The 13,152-nt window shown below is 42.3% G+C and overlaps 1 protein-coding gene across 1 annotated transcript in view; it reads right to left on the reverse strand.

The window, feature by feature from the left end:
* Positions 1-443: 443 nt before the first annotated feature.
* The window catches only part of LOC138102688 (ubiquilin-1-like), an 85,109-nt gene continuing 72,400 nt past the window's right edge, over positions 444-13,152 (reverse strand). The window contains exon 11 of the mRNA XM_069000407.1: positions 444-592. Coding sequence (XP_068856508.1) covers positions 527-592 — 66 coding nt within the window. The 3' untranslated portion in view covers positions 444-526. The remainder of the gene's footprint in view (positions 593-13,152) is intronic.

The following is a 13,152-nucleotide window of genomic DNA, read 5'->3' on the forward strand; positions in this document are numbered from 1 at the left end:
TTTGAGGAAGATTAACAAGATAACAGAGGACATACACCCAGTGGTAGCGAATCCTTACACACTTTTGACAACACTGACAAATAAATTAGGGTGGTTCAATGTTTTAGATCTCAAGGATGCCTTTTTCTGCATTCCTGTGCACAAGAATAGCCAAGAACTCTTTGCTTTTGAGTGGGAGAACCCAGAAACAGGGAGAAAGACCCAGCTCACCTGGACAGTTTTACCACAAGGATTCAAAAACAGCCCGACCATATTCAGAAACCAGCTGGCAAAGGAGCTGGAGGACTGGAGGAAAGAAGAACCAGGAGGAGCGGTTCTCCAGTATGTTGATGACATCTTGATAGCAGCCAAGACATGAGATGACTGCATCGAGCTCACTGTAAGTCTGTTGAACTTTTTGGGCCAAAGTGGGTATCGGGTCTTGAAAGAGAAGGCACAGATTGCCAGAGAAACAGTAGTTTACCTGGACCTGGAAATTTTCCGTGGACATCGACAACTCAGCAGAGAACGGAAGGAAGCCATCTGCTCATTTCCAGGGGCCCATACCATATGGGAGATGCAGGCCTTCCTGGGGATGGTAGGTTGGTGTCGCCTATGGATATCAAACTATGGATTATTGGTAAGACCTCTGTATGACGTCCTTAAAGCAGCTGAAAAGGGAGAATCATGTGGACAGAGAATGCCAGGGCTGCATTTAAACAGCTGAAACATTCCTTGATGTCAGCCCCAGCTCTGGGGTTGCCGAACTTGACTAAACCTTTTGAACTCTTTACACATGAGCGACTGAATGTTGCTCTGGGGGTACTGGCACAGCACCTTGGAGACCAGCAAAGAGCTGTGGCCTATTTTTCAAAACAACTAAACAATGAAGCCCAGGGTTGGCCAGGATGCTTGAAAGCTGTGGCAGCAATGGTCCTTCTAATACAGGAGGCCCATAAATTCACCCTAGGGCAAGACATTGTCGTGTATGTACCCCATGCAGTGATAAATGTGCTGGAGCAAAAGGAGGGACACTGGCTCTCCCCTAGCAGAATGCTCAAATACCAATCTGTGTTATTAGAACAGGATGATGTTACTCTAAAGACAACTTCTGTGGTAAACCCTTCAATGTTTTTATTATCCACGTTACTTGACAGTGTGCCTGAGCATGATTGTTTGCAGACAATAGAGGAAACTTATTCCAGCAGACCAGACCTGAAAGATGTTCCTTTGAAGAGCCCAGACTGGGAATTGTACACTGATGGGAGCAGCTTCATGAGAAATGGTAGGAGGATGACTGGTTACACCGTAACCACCTCAGATAAAATCATTGAGGCAAAAGCCTTGCCTCCAGATGTATCATCACAGAAAGCTGAACTCCTTGCACTAACGAGAGCTCTAGAACTGAGTGAGGGGAAGAAGGTGAACATATGGACTGATTCTAAATATGCCTTCAGTGTTGTTCATGCCCACAGAGCATAGTCCTAGCCCTTCTACCCGCTTATGGCGTAATTGAACTGGAGAGAGCAATTGTAAACATCTCGGCCATCATCAAACACATTGAGTAGCATACTGCAGATGCAATTTCAGCCTTACAGGAGGAAGTTGACAGTCTGTCCTGTGCAGTTATGCAAAACAGGATAGCTCTCAATTTCATACTTGCTGCACAAGGAGGTGTATGTGCTATTGTCAATACCTCTTGTTGTTCTTATGTGGACCAAAGTGGAAGAATTAAGAAAGATTTGGATGAAATTTGGAAGGGAACTCAAATTCTACATGAAATAGCTTCCAGAAATAACACTTAAAAATTTCATCATATTTTTGATACCCTCGCTTCATGGTTACCAAACTGGGCCTGGGTAAAAGAAGCATTTATAATAGCTGTAATTGTAGTTATTATCTGGGTAATAGCCTGTGGAGCAGCCGGTTGTGTAAACTGGTTCTGCAGGTAATGTAGAGACTATACAAGGTAGAGTTTTGTTAGTCTCTAAAAGGGAGGAAATGATGCCATGAAGATTTTTTGCCTTTTCTTTTATACCCCTTTTATATACCTTTTTATAGATTTTGTATTCTTAGTGTTTTTTAGCCTACATTCTTAGACTTATTTGTCAAGCTGAGAGACTAAACATTTTAGAAGCTTCGTAGCTAGGGATCAGTGTGCCCCAGACCCCAAGGTCCTCCAGAATGCATTTTGTAAACTAAGATAGAACCATCCAGGGGAAGGTTCCTTGGGGAGGGGGGCTCACTCAAGCCTCTCATTGGGTAATTTTTGATAGACATGCTAATTAGTAAGACCTATAATGTTATACCAGATCTTTTGTGTGGTGTGCATTGCAGTGTGCATTTCGGTGCATTTGACCTAGACGTAGTGCACCTAAGGATCCTTAAAATAAATACAAAGTTAAAATCCGTTTTTCCCTTCTAACCGTGTTTGACTCTTGATTTTAAGACCAGGAAAAGCATCAGTGGTCTGCTGAAAAAAACCAAGAGACTTGTTCAGTGTCCATCCTCACATGTAGGCCAAGACCATGTCTCCTCCATTTTATTTCTTTCACATTGTCAAATGCCTTGTACATAATCATATTACCAGTGGGAGCCAAGGCCCCTGAAAAGTGTACTTCTGCTCTCAGACTTCCAGTATTAATCAGGGAATAATGATCAGCACATTCAGGTCAAAGGCATACAGAGTATAGCCACGGGAAAAATTCTTCTCTGTCATCCAGTAGGGAATGGTCTGCTGGTTGAATGAGCTGCATGTATTGTCTTACATATCAACCACTCTCAAAATCAGGCTGCAGCAGTTTTGCTGGCATTTTTTCACTATCCAAATCGAGGGCCACAAAATTTATATCATAATGTTTAAAGTTGAAATGGTTCTTAGTATAATTGCCACTAAAAGCATTGTTATCTACAAACCCAGTAACAATGAACTTGAGTAGCTCTCCCAGAAAAATTTTTCTGGTTGCTGACACTACTGTCAGCTGAACTGGTATGCTGAACACTTCCGTGACACTTGGTCTACCAGGAATTGAGCACTGTCTGTAAGTAATGCCTCAGCATGCCCCAAATGCACTACAGGTATCACCCACACTTTTCTCACAGTGAGGCATAGGTAATGATCACTTGCAGGCTTCTGCTGCTGGGGAGCTCATCAAACAAAAGCTGGTTTTGCTATGCAGCAACATGGTGATTACTCAGCAAAAAGCTGGCTTCTGCTTATCCTGAACTTCTAGCACCTGGTAGAACCAATGCAGCCACACAGACAGAGCTCCTGCCAGAGCAAGAAACCATATAGGCTTCAGGCTCTATGGTGTGTGTGGGGACATTCCCAAAGATAAATGGTGACAGCAAGCACACCTGTGAGAGGTGTGTCCAGGTAGATGAACTCCTTTGCCTGGTGGCTGAGCCTCAGGAGGAGGTGGGCAGAATGAGGAGCATCTGAGTCTGAGGAGATTCACCATAGCTGTGCTCTGCTGTCTCTGGTACACATAAGTCAAGTCAGCATGGCCACTAGAGGTAGGTTCAGTATCTGTTCTGTACCAGGAGGAAAGCAGTGGTGCAAGGGATAGGGAGGAGTGGAAGCAGGTTACTGCATGGAGCTGTAAGAGAAACCCCTCCTTACCCTCTCAGCTACCTTTACAGAATAGGTATGAGGCTCTGGGTATGGTAGAAAAAGCGTATGAGATAGAATAGGAGGAAATTACACAAGCATTCTCATCAAGATCAGATCAACTGCATCAAGACCCATGTTAAGACCAGTGCTGAGAAGAAAGAGCAGTGAGTTATGGTCACATGTAACTCCCCCCTGAGAGGAATGGAGGCACTCATTTGCAGATCAGACCCTCTTTTCAGAGAAATTTGCTGCTTTCCCCTCTCTGGGGCCCAAATCAGGGATATCGCCCTCATGGAAATTGGAAGGAAAAAGAAATTATATGATCTTTGGAAGCAAAGTCAGGCTTTGCAGGAAGATCAGAGAGCTGTGGTTTGTATATGCAGGAAGAAGACCTAAAAGGTCAAAGCTCAACTAGAGTTGAAACTGGCCAGTGTTGTGTTAGACAATGAGAGGTTTTTATAAAGTATGTGCGACTGTGATGAAAGATAGTTGGGTCAACTGGGCAAACTGGTCTCCCAAGGTTGCAGGCAGCTTCCAGGTGGATCCTGCGCCCCCTGCCCCTCCCCCTGGCATGGACACCTGCAGGGTACATCCAGCCTGAAGACAGGGAACACTCACTTTTGAATGGGTGGCTAAAAGCGCTAAGATTGGGTTACATATGGAGATAAAATCCTAAAGTAGCTCCATAGCTGCTTTGTTGCTTTGTAATTGTGTATTCTGCAAGACCAAAGACTGTAAACCTGTACATTTCTAGCTGAACCTGCTTATATTATATAATGCATTATCAGTATTGTCATACATGAAATCCCTATTTGTGCTTGGTCTTTGCATATTAAGTGCTTTAATTAATTTGAGCTTAATATTTTTAAATTGAATGTTAAAATCAATCCATCAGTCCAGGTACACTAATCAAGTTTTTATGGTCTTCCTGTGTTTACTGTATACCTTTACAAGTGTTTTAAGATGTGTTGGATGTATTTTTATGTTTTACTTGTATCTTGGTTTCAAGGCAGATTTTAAAAAACCCCAGTTGCAACAAACAGCCCAGCCCCCCATAAGCACATGACCCTTATCTCAACTGATATCACCCCTCTGACCAGGAGGAGCCATTGGTGGACAGAGGTGGTCTGTCAAGGGGAAAACACCAACTGCCTTGAACCAGGGGGGTGGACTGTGGGTGGGCTGTGGGCGGACTGTGGGCGGAGCAAAAGCTATAAAAGGGATCCAAAAGACACGCCCACTCATTCTCCCTTCCTCTCCAGCTTGCTAAGGCAGTGCTGGAGAAGCCTACCCCTTTCTAGGGGCTTTTAGAAATAGATTTCTTTTTGACCAGCCTAAACTGCAAGTTTATTTTTTTTTCTCTACCTGAGGTTCAGAGCTGTCTTAAGCCTAAAGCTCCTGAATCCCTGCGCTCCTGGGGCATATCTCTCGAGCCATCAGGATCCAAAATTTTTATATTTTGTTAGTTTTTTGCAATTTTTCAATTTTTTTTCTGTTTTAATAAATTGTTTTAATTTCTACAAAGAGTTGTCTCATTCCTCACAACTCTTTTGGGGGCTCGCCGGGATCCTATTTTTGCCCTAAAATCCAGGTATTTTGGTTAATTTTACTATTTTTGAATTTTTGCGATTTTTTTTGGTTTTTTTTCTCCTTGGATTTTCTGGGCTCCCACAAGGATTACTGCAGCAGAGAAAGGACACCTCCGGTGGAGAAAGACTTGTGGTAAGGCTTGAACCCTTCTTAAAGGGAACTTAGTTAGGGACTTACCCTTTTTAAGGGCTATTAGTTTTTGGGGAACCTCCGAGTGGAATTCCTTTTGTGAGAGAGTGTGTGGGGGGGTTGGCCGCCCCCAGTGTGTGTGTGAGTGTGCTTGAAAGGGTTCATTTTTAAGGGCACCACGAGGGATCACCCCTTTAGAGACACAGAGGGGAAGATCGAGTGTGGTGATCAGCCTTTCTGGGGGGAGGTTTCCACGTTTTAGGGGTGTGCGCAGCCCCAAATTCATTTTTATTAGTGTCTCAGTCTCCTCGGGTCTAGAACTGAGGAGAAACCTCATTTTAAACCCCTCTCTTTTCCTTTTCGCCGCGTGGTCGGCGGCCATTTTGAAATTTCGGGCCGCCGCGTGGTCGGCGGCCATTTTGAAATTTCGCGCCGCCGCGTGGTCGGCGGCCATTTTGAAATTTCGGGTTTCCACGTGGTCGGCCGCCATTTTGTGTCCTTTTAATTTGAACTGCACCCCTTTGCTACCCCTGTGCATGTGTGAACTTGTTTTAGCTGCACTCTTGTGGTCAGTGCTATCTAGCACCTTTATACTTCCTGTTAGTTTGGAGTGTTTGGGTTATTGGATTGTAGTTGTAATTTGCTTTATCTGCTTTAATCATAAGACACTACTTTGATATTTTGAATTACTGTTTGTGTTATTCATTATAATCTTTTTCCTTTAATTCGGTTATAAATATTTTAAATTTATCTCTCCTTTGCTAAAAAAGACAACTCTTGTTTCTTAAATTTTAAGTATATATGTATAAAACTATCTAAATTTCAGTTATACTTTAACCAATTTAAATATTCACTAATTATTCTTTTTATAATTAAAATTAATTTTTCTTGCAACATATTTGTTTCTCACCAGCCTGCCATATTTAATTTTTTTCCCACAGATTCGCCATCATTCATTCCCTTATATATCTACTAACCCTGCTTGCTTTTCTCTACATTAGTTGTATTGTATTTTATGCTTATAACTTTATTATCATTTTTTTTATTGTGATAGTGTATTGAATTTAGGTTATTTTGTAATATTATTTCCTTATGCAATATTTTAATTGTTTTATATAATACAATACTTTGGTTTATTTAATTAGAAAAAAAAAAAAAAAAAAAAAAAAATTTTTCTTCTGCACTAGCTACTTGTTTGCTTCCCAGTAACAAAATGGGACAAGCGAATAGCAAAAAGAAAGACCTAATGAAGAAATACAAAATCTTCCCAGACAGTCCGTTAGGGCAAATGCTCCTAAAGTGGGAAGAAAATCTTTTAACTAAAGAAAAAGACCAGTGTCAAATGATTAGGTACTGTGTTTTTAAGTGGCCAAAACATAGAATTAACAAAGATGGACTCAGATGGCCCAAGTATGGGTCTTCTGAAAAATGGCTTTGTGAGGCTTTGCATTCTTATGTACATTACAAAGCTCCAAAACATTCTGATGAATTAGACTATGCTAAAATTTGGTTAAATTATTGGCAAAAACAAAATGAAGACCAAAGCAAAAAATTAGAATTGGAAGAGGAAACTAAATCTAATTCAATTGGACTTAATAAAAATTCAAACCAAATTTTTTCCATTGCAGAAGAACACAAACAGAAAGAAAAACAAAAACCTAAATTAAATAAACCAAAGTGGGACCCCCTAGACTACCTTCCTCCAGTAACTCCTCCAGAAAGGAGGGTCCAAATTGAACAAGAAAGGGTCCTTCCTTCATCGAGCCACCCAATCGAAAGGGACTCAGAAAATGAGAATGAAAGTGAAAAAGAAAATTCTGTTCCTTCCTGCTCTCACAAAAAGACAACCAAACAAAGGATTTCTTCTAGCCAGGATGGCCCAGCATCTTGCACTAGAAAGAAATCATTTAAAACACCTGACTGTCCCACCTGCCTTAGCACTCCCCATGAGTCTAAAATTTTACCTCTTAGGGAGGTACCCATGGGAAATGCTCAAGGAGGAATTGGTTATGTAGTTGTACCTCTAGCTTCATCTGAGGTACGAGAATTTAAAAAAGAAATGAAAAGTCTGATGGCTGACCCTATTGGTCTAGCTGACCAATTTGATCAATTCCTCGGCCCTAATATTTATAATTGGGGAGAGATACAATCCATCCTTCACTCCTTATTCACCATTGAGGAAAGAAAATTGATTAGAGCTGCAGGAGTGACAGTCTGGGACAGAGAAAATAATTCTAATCAGGGCCCAATTGGAGAACAAAAATTACCACTGACAGACCCTGAATGGAACCCAAATTCAGAAGAGGGCAGGAGGAACATGAAAGATTACAGAAATTTAATTATAAAAGGGATTAGAGAAGCTGTTCCTCGAGTTAATAATATGAAAAAAGCATTTTGTGGGGAACAGGAAAAGGATGAGTCCCCAACAGCTTGGATGGCTCGGTTAAGGAATAACATTCAACTTTATTCTGTCATTGACTTAGACAGTGAGGGAGGCAAAACTATGCTAAAGGTACATTTTGTACTTCACTCCTGGCCTGACATCAGGAAAAAATTGGAAAAATTGGAAAAATGGCCAGAGAGGGAACTAGATGAATTACTGGAGGAAGCCCAAAAAGTCTTTGTTAGGAGGGATGAAGAGAGGATGAAGGCTAAAAGCCGAATAATGAATAACAGTACTAATGCTCCAATCCACAATCCTCCTACACAAAGAACTTCCCAAAGGGGCATCCCACAACAGCAAACCCAAATCTGCTCTCAGCAACAGCCACAGGTTTGTGTTTGCAATAAACAATCTACCCCAATTGTTCAAAGACCTGAGAGGTTAATTTGCACATACTGTAATAAACCAGGCCACGGGCAGTGGTACTGTTTTAAAAAGCAGAGAGATCAAGGAGTCCTTCAAATAGAGGGACAAATTTTGAACAACTGAAGGGGTCAGGGGCTTTATTCTCTGGGGCAAAAACATCTTAAAGAGCCCTTGATAAAATTAGAAGCTGGACCCCAGAGACAACAAGTGGAGTTTTTAGTGGACACAGGTGCTGAAAGAACCTGTGTCACTAAAACACCTCCAGGATGTTTTATTTCTCAAGATACATTAGATATATATGGTGCTAATGGTGAAAGCTTTGCTGTTCCTGTAATTAAAAATGTAACCCTTTCCATACAAGGACGTACCCATACAGGGGATGTGCTATACCTACCTCAAGCTGGGATCAATCTTTTAGGACGTGACTTCCAAATACCTCTGAGGGTTGGGGTGGTACCGCAGGGTGGAAAAATGACCACTAAATTGTTTGTTTTATCTTTAGTAGATGAGCAACACATTGACCCGGTAGTGTGGGCCAAACCTGGCAACCGGGGAAAAATGGACATCACACCTCTAACAATTGAGTTGCTCCCAAATAGCCAGCCAGTACGTGTACCACAATATCCCCTCTCCAAGGACAAAAGAAAGGGCCTGAAGCCTGTTATCATGGACTTATTACAAGATGGAATTCTTGAGACCTGCAAATCCAGTTGCAACACTCCAATTTTGGCTGTCCAGAAACCAGATAAGTCATTCCGGCTTGTACAAGATCTGCGTGAGGTCAATAAGAGAGTCCAAACCAGGTACCCACTGGTGCAGGACCCCTATACACTCCTGAGTCGGGTACCCCCAGCACATGCCTGGTTCTCTGTTATTGACCTTAAAGATGCTTTCTGGTCATGTCCTCTAGATTCTCATTGCAGAGACATCTTTGCATTTACCTGGGAGGATCCAGACACTGGACGGAAGCAGCAGCTGCGCTGGACTCGCCTGCCTCAAGGGTACACCGAGGCACCCACACTCTTTGGCCAAGCGCTAGAAGATTTGCTAAGTTCCTTTTCTCCACCCGAAGGGATTCAGGTAACTCAGTACGTAGACGACCTGCTCCTCTCTGGGGAACAGGAGTCTACGGTAAGAACTGCTACAATTCAGTTACTGAATTTTCTAGGGAGGAACGGGCTGAGGGTGTCAAAACCTAAATTACAATTTGTGCTACAGGAGGTGAAGTATTTGGGACATCTAATTGGCCATGGCACAAAAAAACTCAGTGCTGAAAGAGTAGAAGGAATCCTAAATCTACCACCTCCAACTTCAAAACGAGAAATCCGGCAATTATTAGGCCTATTTGGATACTGCAGACTGTGGATTGATCAGTATTCACAATCTGCCAAATTTTTATATGAAAAACTAATAGAAGAAGAACCTTTTAATTGGACTAATTCAGACACACAAAAATTACAAAATCTGAAAGAGAAATTAACAAAAGCACCTGTTTTAAGCCTTCCTTCACTAGAAAAACCCTTCGATCTATTTGTTAATGTGGAGAAGGGAATTGCCTATGGCGTCTTGACCCAGGAGTGGGGAGGAGTCAGGAAGCCGGTTGCTTTTCTTTCCAAATTACTAGATCCAGTGTCCAGAGGATGGCCCGTCTGCATCCAGTCCATCGCCGCAGCAGCCGTTCTGGTCTCGGAGAGTCAAAAACTCATTTTTGGTGGAGACTTGACAGTGCATACACCACACTCAATCAAAACCATTTTAGCTCACAGGGCTGCAGAGTGGTTAACTGACCCAAGAATAGTCAAATATGAAGCCATTCTCATGCACTCAGACCACCTGAGGTTAGTTGTGTGTACACACCAAAATCCAGCTCAATTTCTTTATGGGACCCCATCAGAAAAAGAAATTGAACACAATTGCATTGAGATAATTGACATCCAAACAAAAGTCAGAGAGGACCTGGTGGACTGTCCCCTCAATGAAGGGGAAATCCTCTTCATTGACGGGTCATCTCGAGTGGTGAATGGAAAGCGATGCTCTGGCTATTCAGTGGTCGATGGACACCAAATGTGTGTGCTAGAAAAGGGCAGATTGCCACCAACCTGGTCAGCTCAGGTCTGTGAGCTCTATGCCCTAGAAAAAGCACTCCACCGACTAGCAGGAAGCATCGGGACCATTTACACTGACTCCAGATACGCTTATGGCGTAGTCCACACCTTTGGAAAAATCTGGTCCGAAAGGGGGTTCCTAAACACCAAAGGGAAAGATATCCTACATAAGGAATTGATCCTAAAAATTCTAAAAGCACTGCAACTGCCTCAGGTGATCTCAGTGGTGCATATTCCAGGTCATCAATCGGGAACCACAAAAGAAGCTCGGGGGAACAACCTAGCAGACTTGGCAGCAAAAGAAGCAGCAGTGGAAGAAGAGGTAAAAGTGATGGAAGTAAACCAACTTCCAGCTAACACCACCACATCTGACACTATTCCACAAACTAACATTTTACCCACGCCCATTTTTACTGATCAGGAAAAACAGAAATTAGTTTTAATTGGTGCCAATGAGGATTCTCAAGGCCGCTGGTATTTACCAGATAAACGCCAAATTTTAAACAAAAATTTAACCCGAGAAATTCTACAAAATATTCACCAAAGCAATCATTGGGGTTCAAAGGCTCTGGCGGATCACTATCTCAGAACCTTTGGATGCACTGGTGTTTATGAAATAGCCAACCAAATAACCCGGGACTGTGTAATCTGTCAAAAAGTTAACAAAAAGGTAATGAAAAAGAACACGGGCGGAGAAATTGAATTAGCAATCAGGCCTTTCCAAAACATTCAAATTGACTTTACAGAAATGCCTCCTGTCCAGAGGTGGAAATACCTATTGGTAATCGTTGATCACCTTACCCACTGGGTGGAAGCTATTCCAACTGTCAATGCAACAGCCCAGACAGTGAGTAAGGTGATCCTCGAGCAAATTATCCCCCGTTATGGGATAGTCCACCGCATAGATTCAGATCGAGGTACTCATTTTACCTCCCAAATTGTACAACAATTGGCTCAGCAATTAGGAACAAATTGGAGATTACACACCCCGTGGCATCCACAGAGCTCTGGGAGAGTGGAACGGATGAACCAGACAATCAAGAACACCCTCACAAAATTAATGCTGGAAACAAAATGGACCTGGGTAAAATGCCTTCCACTTGCTCTTCTTAGAATCAGGACACAGCCAAGATCTGATTTGGGTTGTTCACCATATGAGATGTTGTATGGATTACCCTACCTTGCTACACCACAAGAGTTGAATGTGAAAGAGTGTGGAAACACCAATGTACAAAAATATGTACAGATAATTGCCAAAAATCTAGAGTTGCTAAGGGAAAGAGGTTTTCTACCACAAACTCCCCCACTTGATTTTAATTTACATCACATCAATCCAGGTGACTGGGTGTTAATAAAATCCTGGAAAGAAAAGTCATTAACCCCATCCTGGGAAGGTCCATTTCAGGTCCAGCTAACCACTGAAACAGCTGTCCGGACATTTGAAAAGGGCTGGACGCATGTCAAGAGGGTGAAGGGTCCAGTGGCACCACCAATTGAAGAGAAGAAACCTCCAGACAAACCATCAAACTAAACACCCTGTTTGAAAGCTCCACTCAGCATCCCTCACTCCAAGTTAATAAAATCCTGTACTCCCAGTTCTTCCCCAGTTATACCTCAGTAATAAGTGCTAGCTACAAGTTGTTAAACTAAGTTGAAAATATTTTGCTGTTAATTCTGTTCTTTGTTATTCCCTTTTACAGATTCTGCCTTCACACAACCATATTGTCACATCAACTGTATAGTAAGGCTCCATTTGAAGCCAGCATTCTCTTCCAATAACAGTCCAATCAGACTCCAAAATTATGGGCACGATAACTCTAATCTTTGACAAGGCCAACCCTAAAATAACCATGAGTTTCCAGAAGCCTGAGGTCACTGAAGAACCATCTGAAGGTGAGATGCCTAAAGAAAGGACGAAAGAAGCAAAGATGACAACCCCCACCAGCAGAGGCAACCCAAATGCTGACAGCTCCTCTCGGGTATGCCAAAAGGGGAAAGTGAGCAACATCCTGCTACTAAGTGTCATCTGTCTCTGGGTCCTCTGGCCTCCCTTTACACAAGCAGCCGACAGCCGCTGTAACAGATGTTACAAGACTGTGTACCAGGCAGAAGGAGGCTCATTTCAAATTCGACACTTTTTCCGAGCACATACTTATGTTAATCCATCTTGTTATAACATAACAAGGTTGAGTATCTGCTCAGAAAAAGGTCACAAGTACTGGATTGGCAAAAACATTGGCACCCAAATACATAAGCAGAAGGGAGAGTGCCCCTCCCAAGACGATTGGCTCTGTTTCAATTTTAGATACATAACCAAGACAGAAGATTTGTTAAAAAGAAAGACCTATGACACTGACCTGATCCAAGAGGTGGTCATAGAAGAAAAGGAAAAACAAAAAGAAAACAATCCTTTGATGTCAAGGAAAAACTTGTTTATTGACCTGGCAGAAAGGATTGGACAACAGCTAAATTTAACAAATTGCTGGGTGTGCGGAGGAACTTTAGAATCGGAGAGTTGGCCTTGGCGGGGAGTCAGTCTTGGACCCCCCGATTTACTCCGACTGAGTAATCTCTCCCCCACAACCCGACATGACAATGAAACCTGGCTGCTAAGCAATACTGTTATTGGAGAAGAATGCATCTGGAGGAAAGGAAGAAAATTTTTAGAAGAAGTCGGTGAGACAATATACAAAAGGTACCTGGTAACTGATGGGCAAAAACATTGGTGGATACCTCAAGAACCAGATGTATTCTGGTCTGCAGAAAAGGTTAAAAACAAAAATTGCATTTTGAATCCTGTTAAAAAACTCTGGCAGTGCTGGGATCAAGGAAATCCATATTCTGTCCTGCCACAAATTTCCAAGTACTGGATTACAGCAGCAAGTATACAACCCCACTTCTGGGAAGCACCACAAGACCTTTATTGG

The sequence above is a fragment of the Aphelocoma coerulescens genome (genome assembly GCF_041296385.1).
Source record: "Aphelocoma coerulescens isolate FSJ_1873_10779 chromosome W unlocalized genomic scaffold, UR_Acoe_1.0 ChrW_unloc_scaf_1, whole genome shotgun sequence".
NCBI classification, from domain to species: Eukaryota; Metazoa; Chordata; class Aves; order Passeriformes; family Corvidae; genus Aphelocoma; species Aphelocoma coerulescens.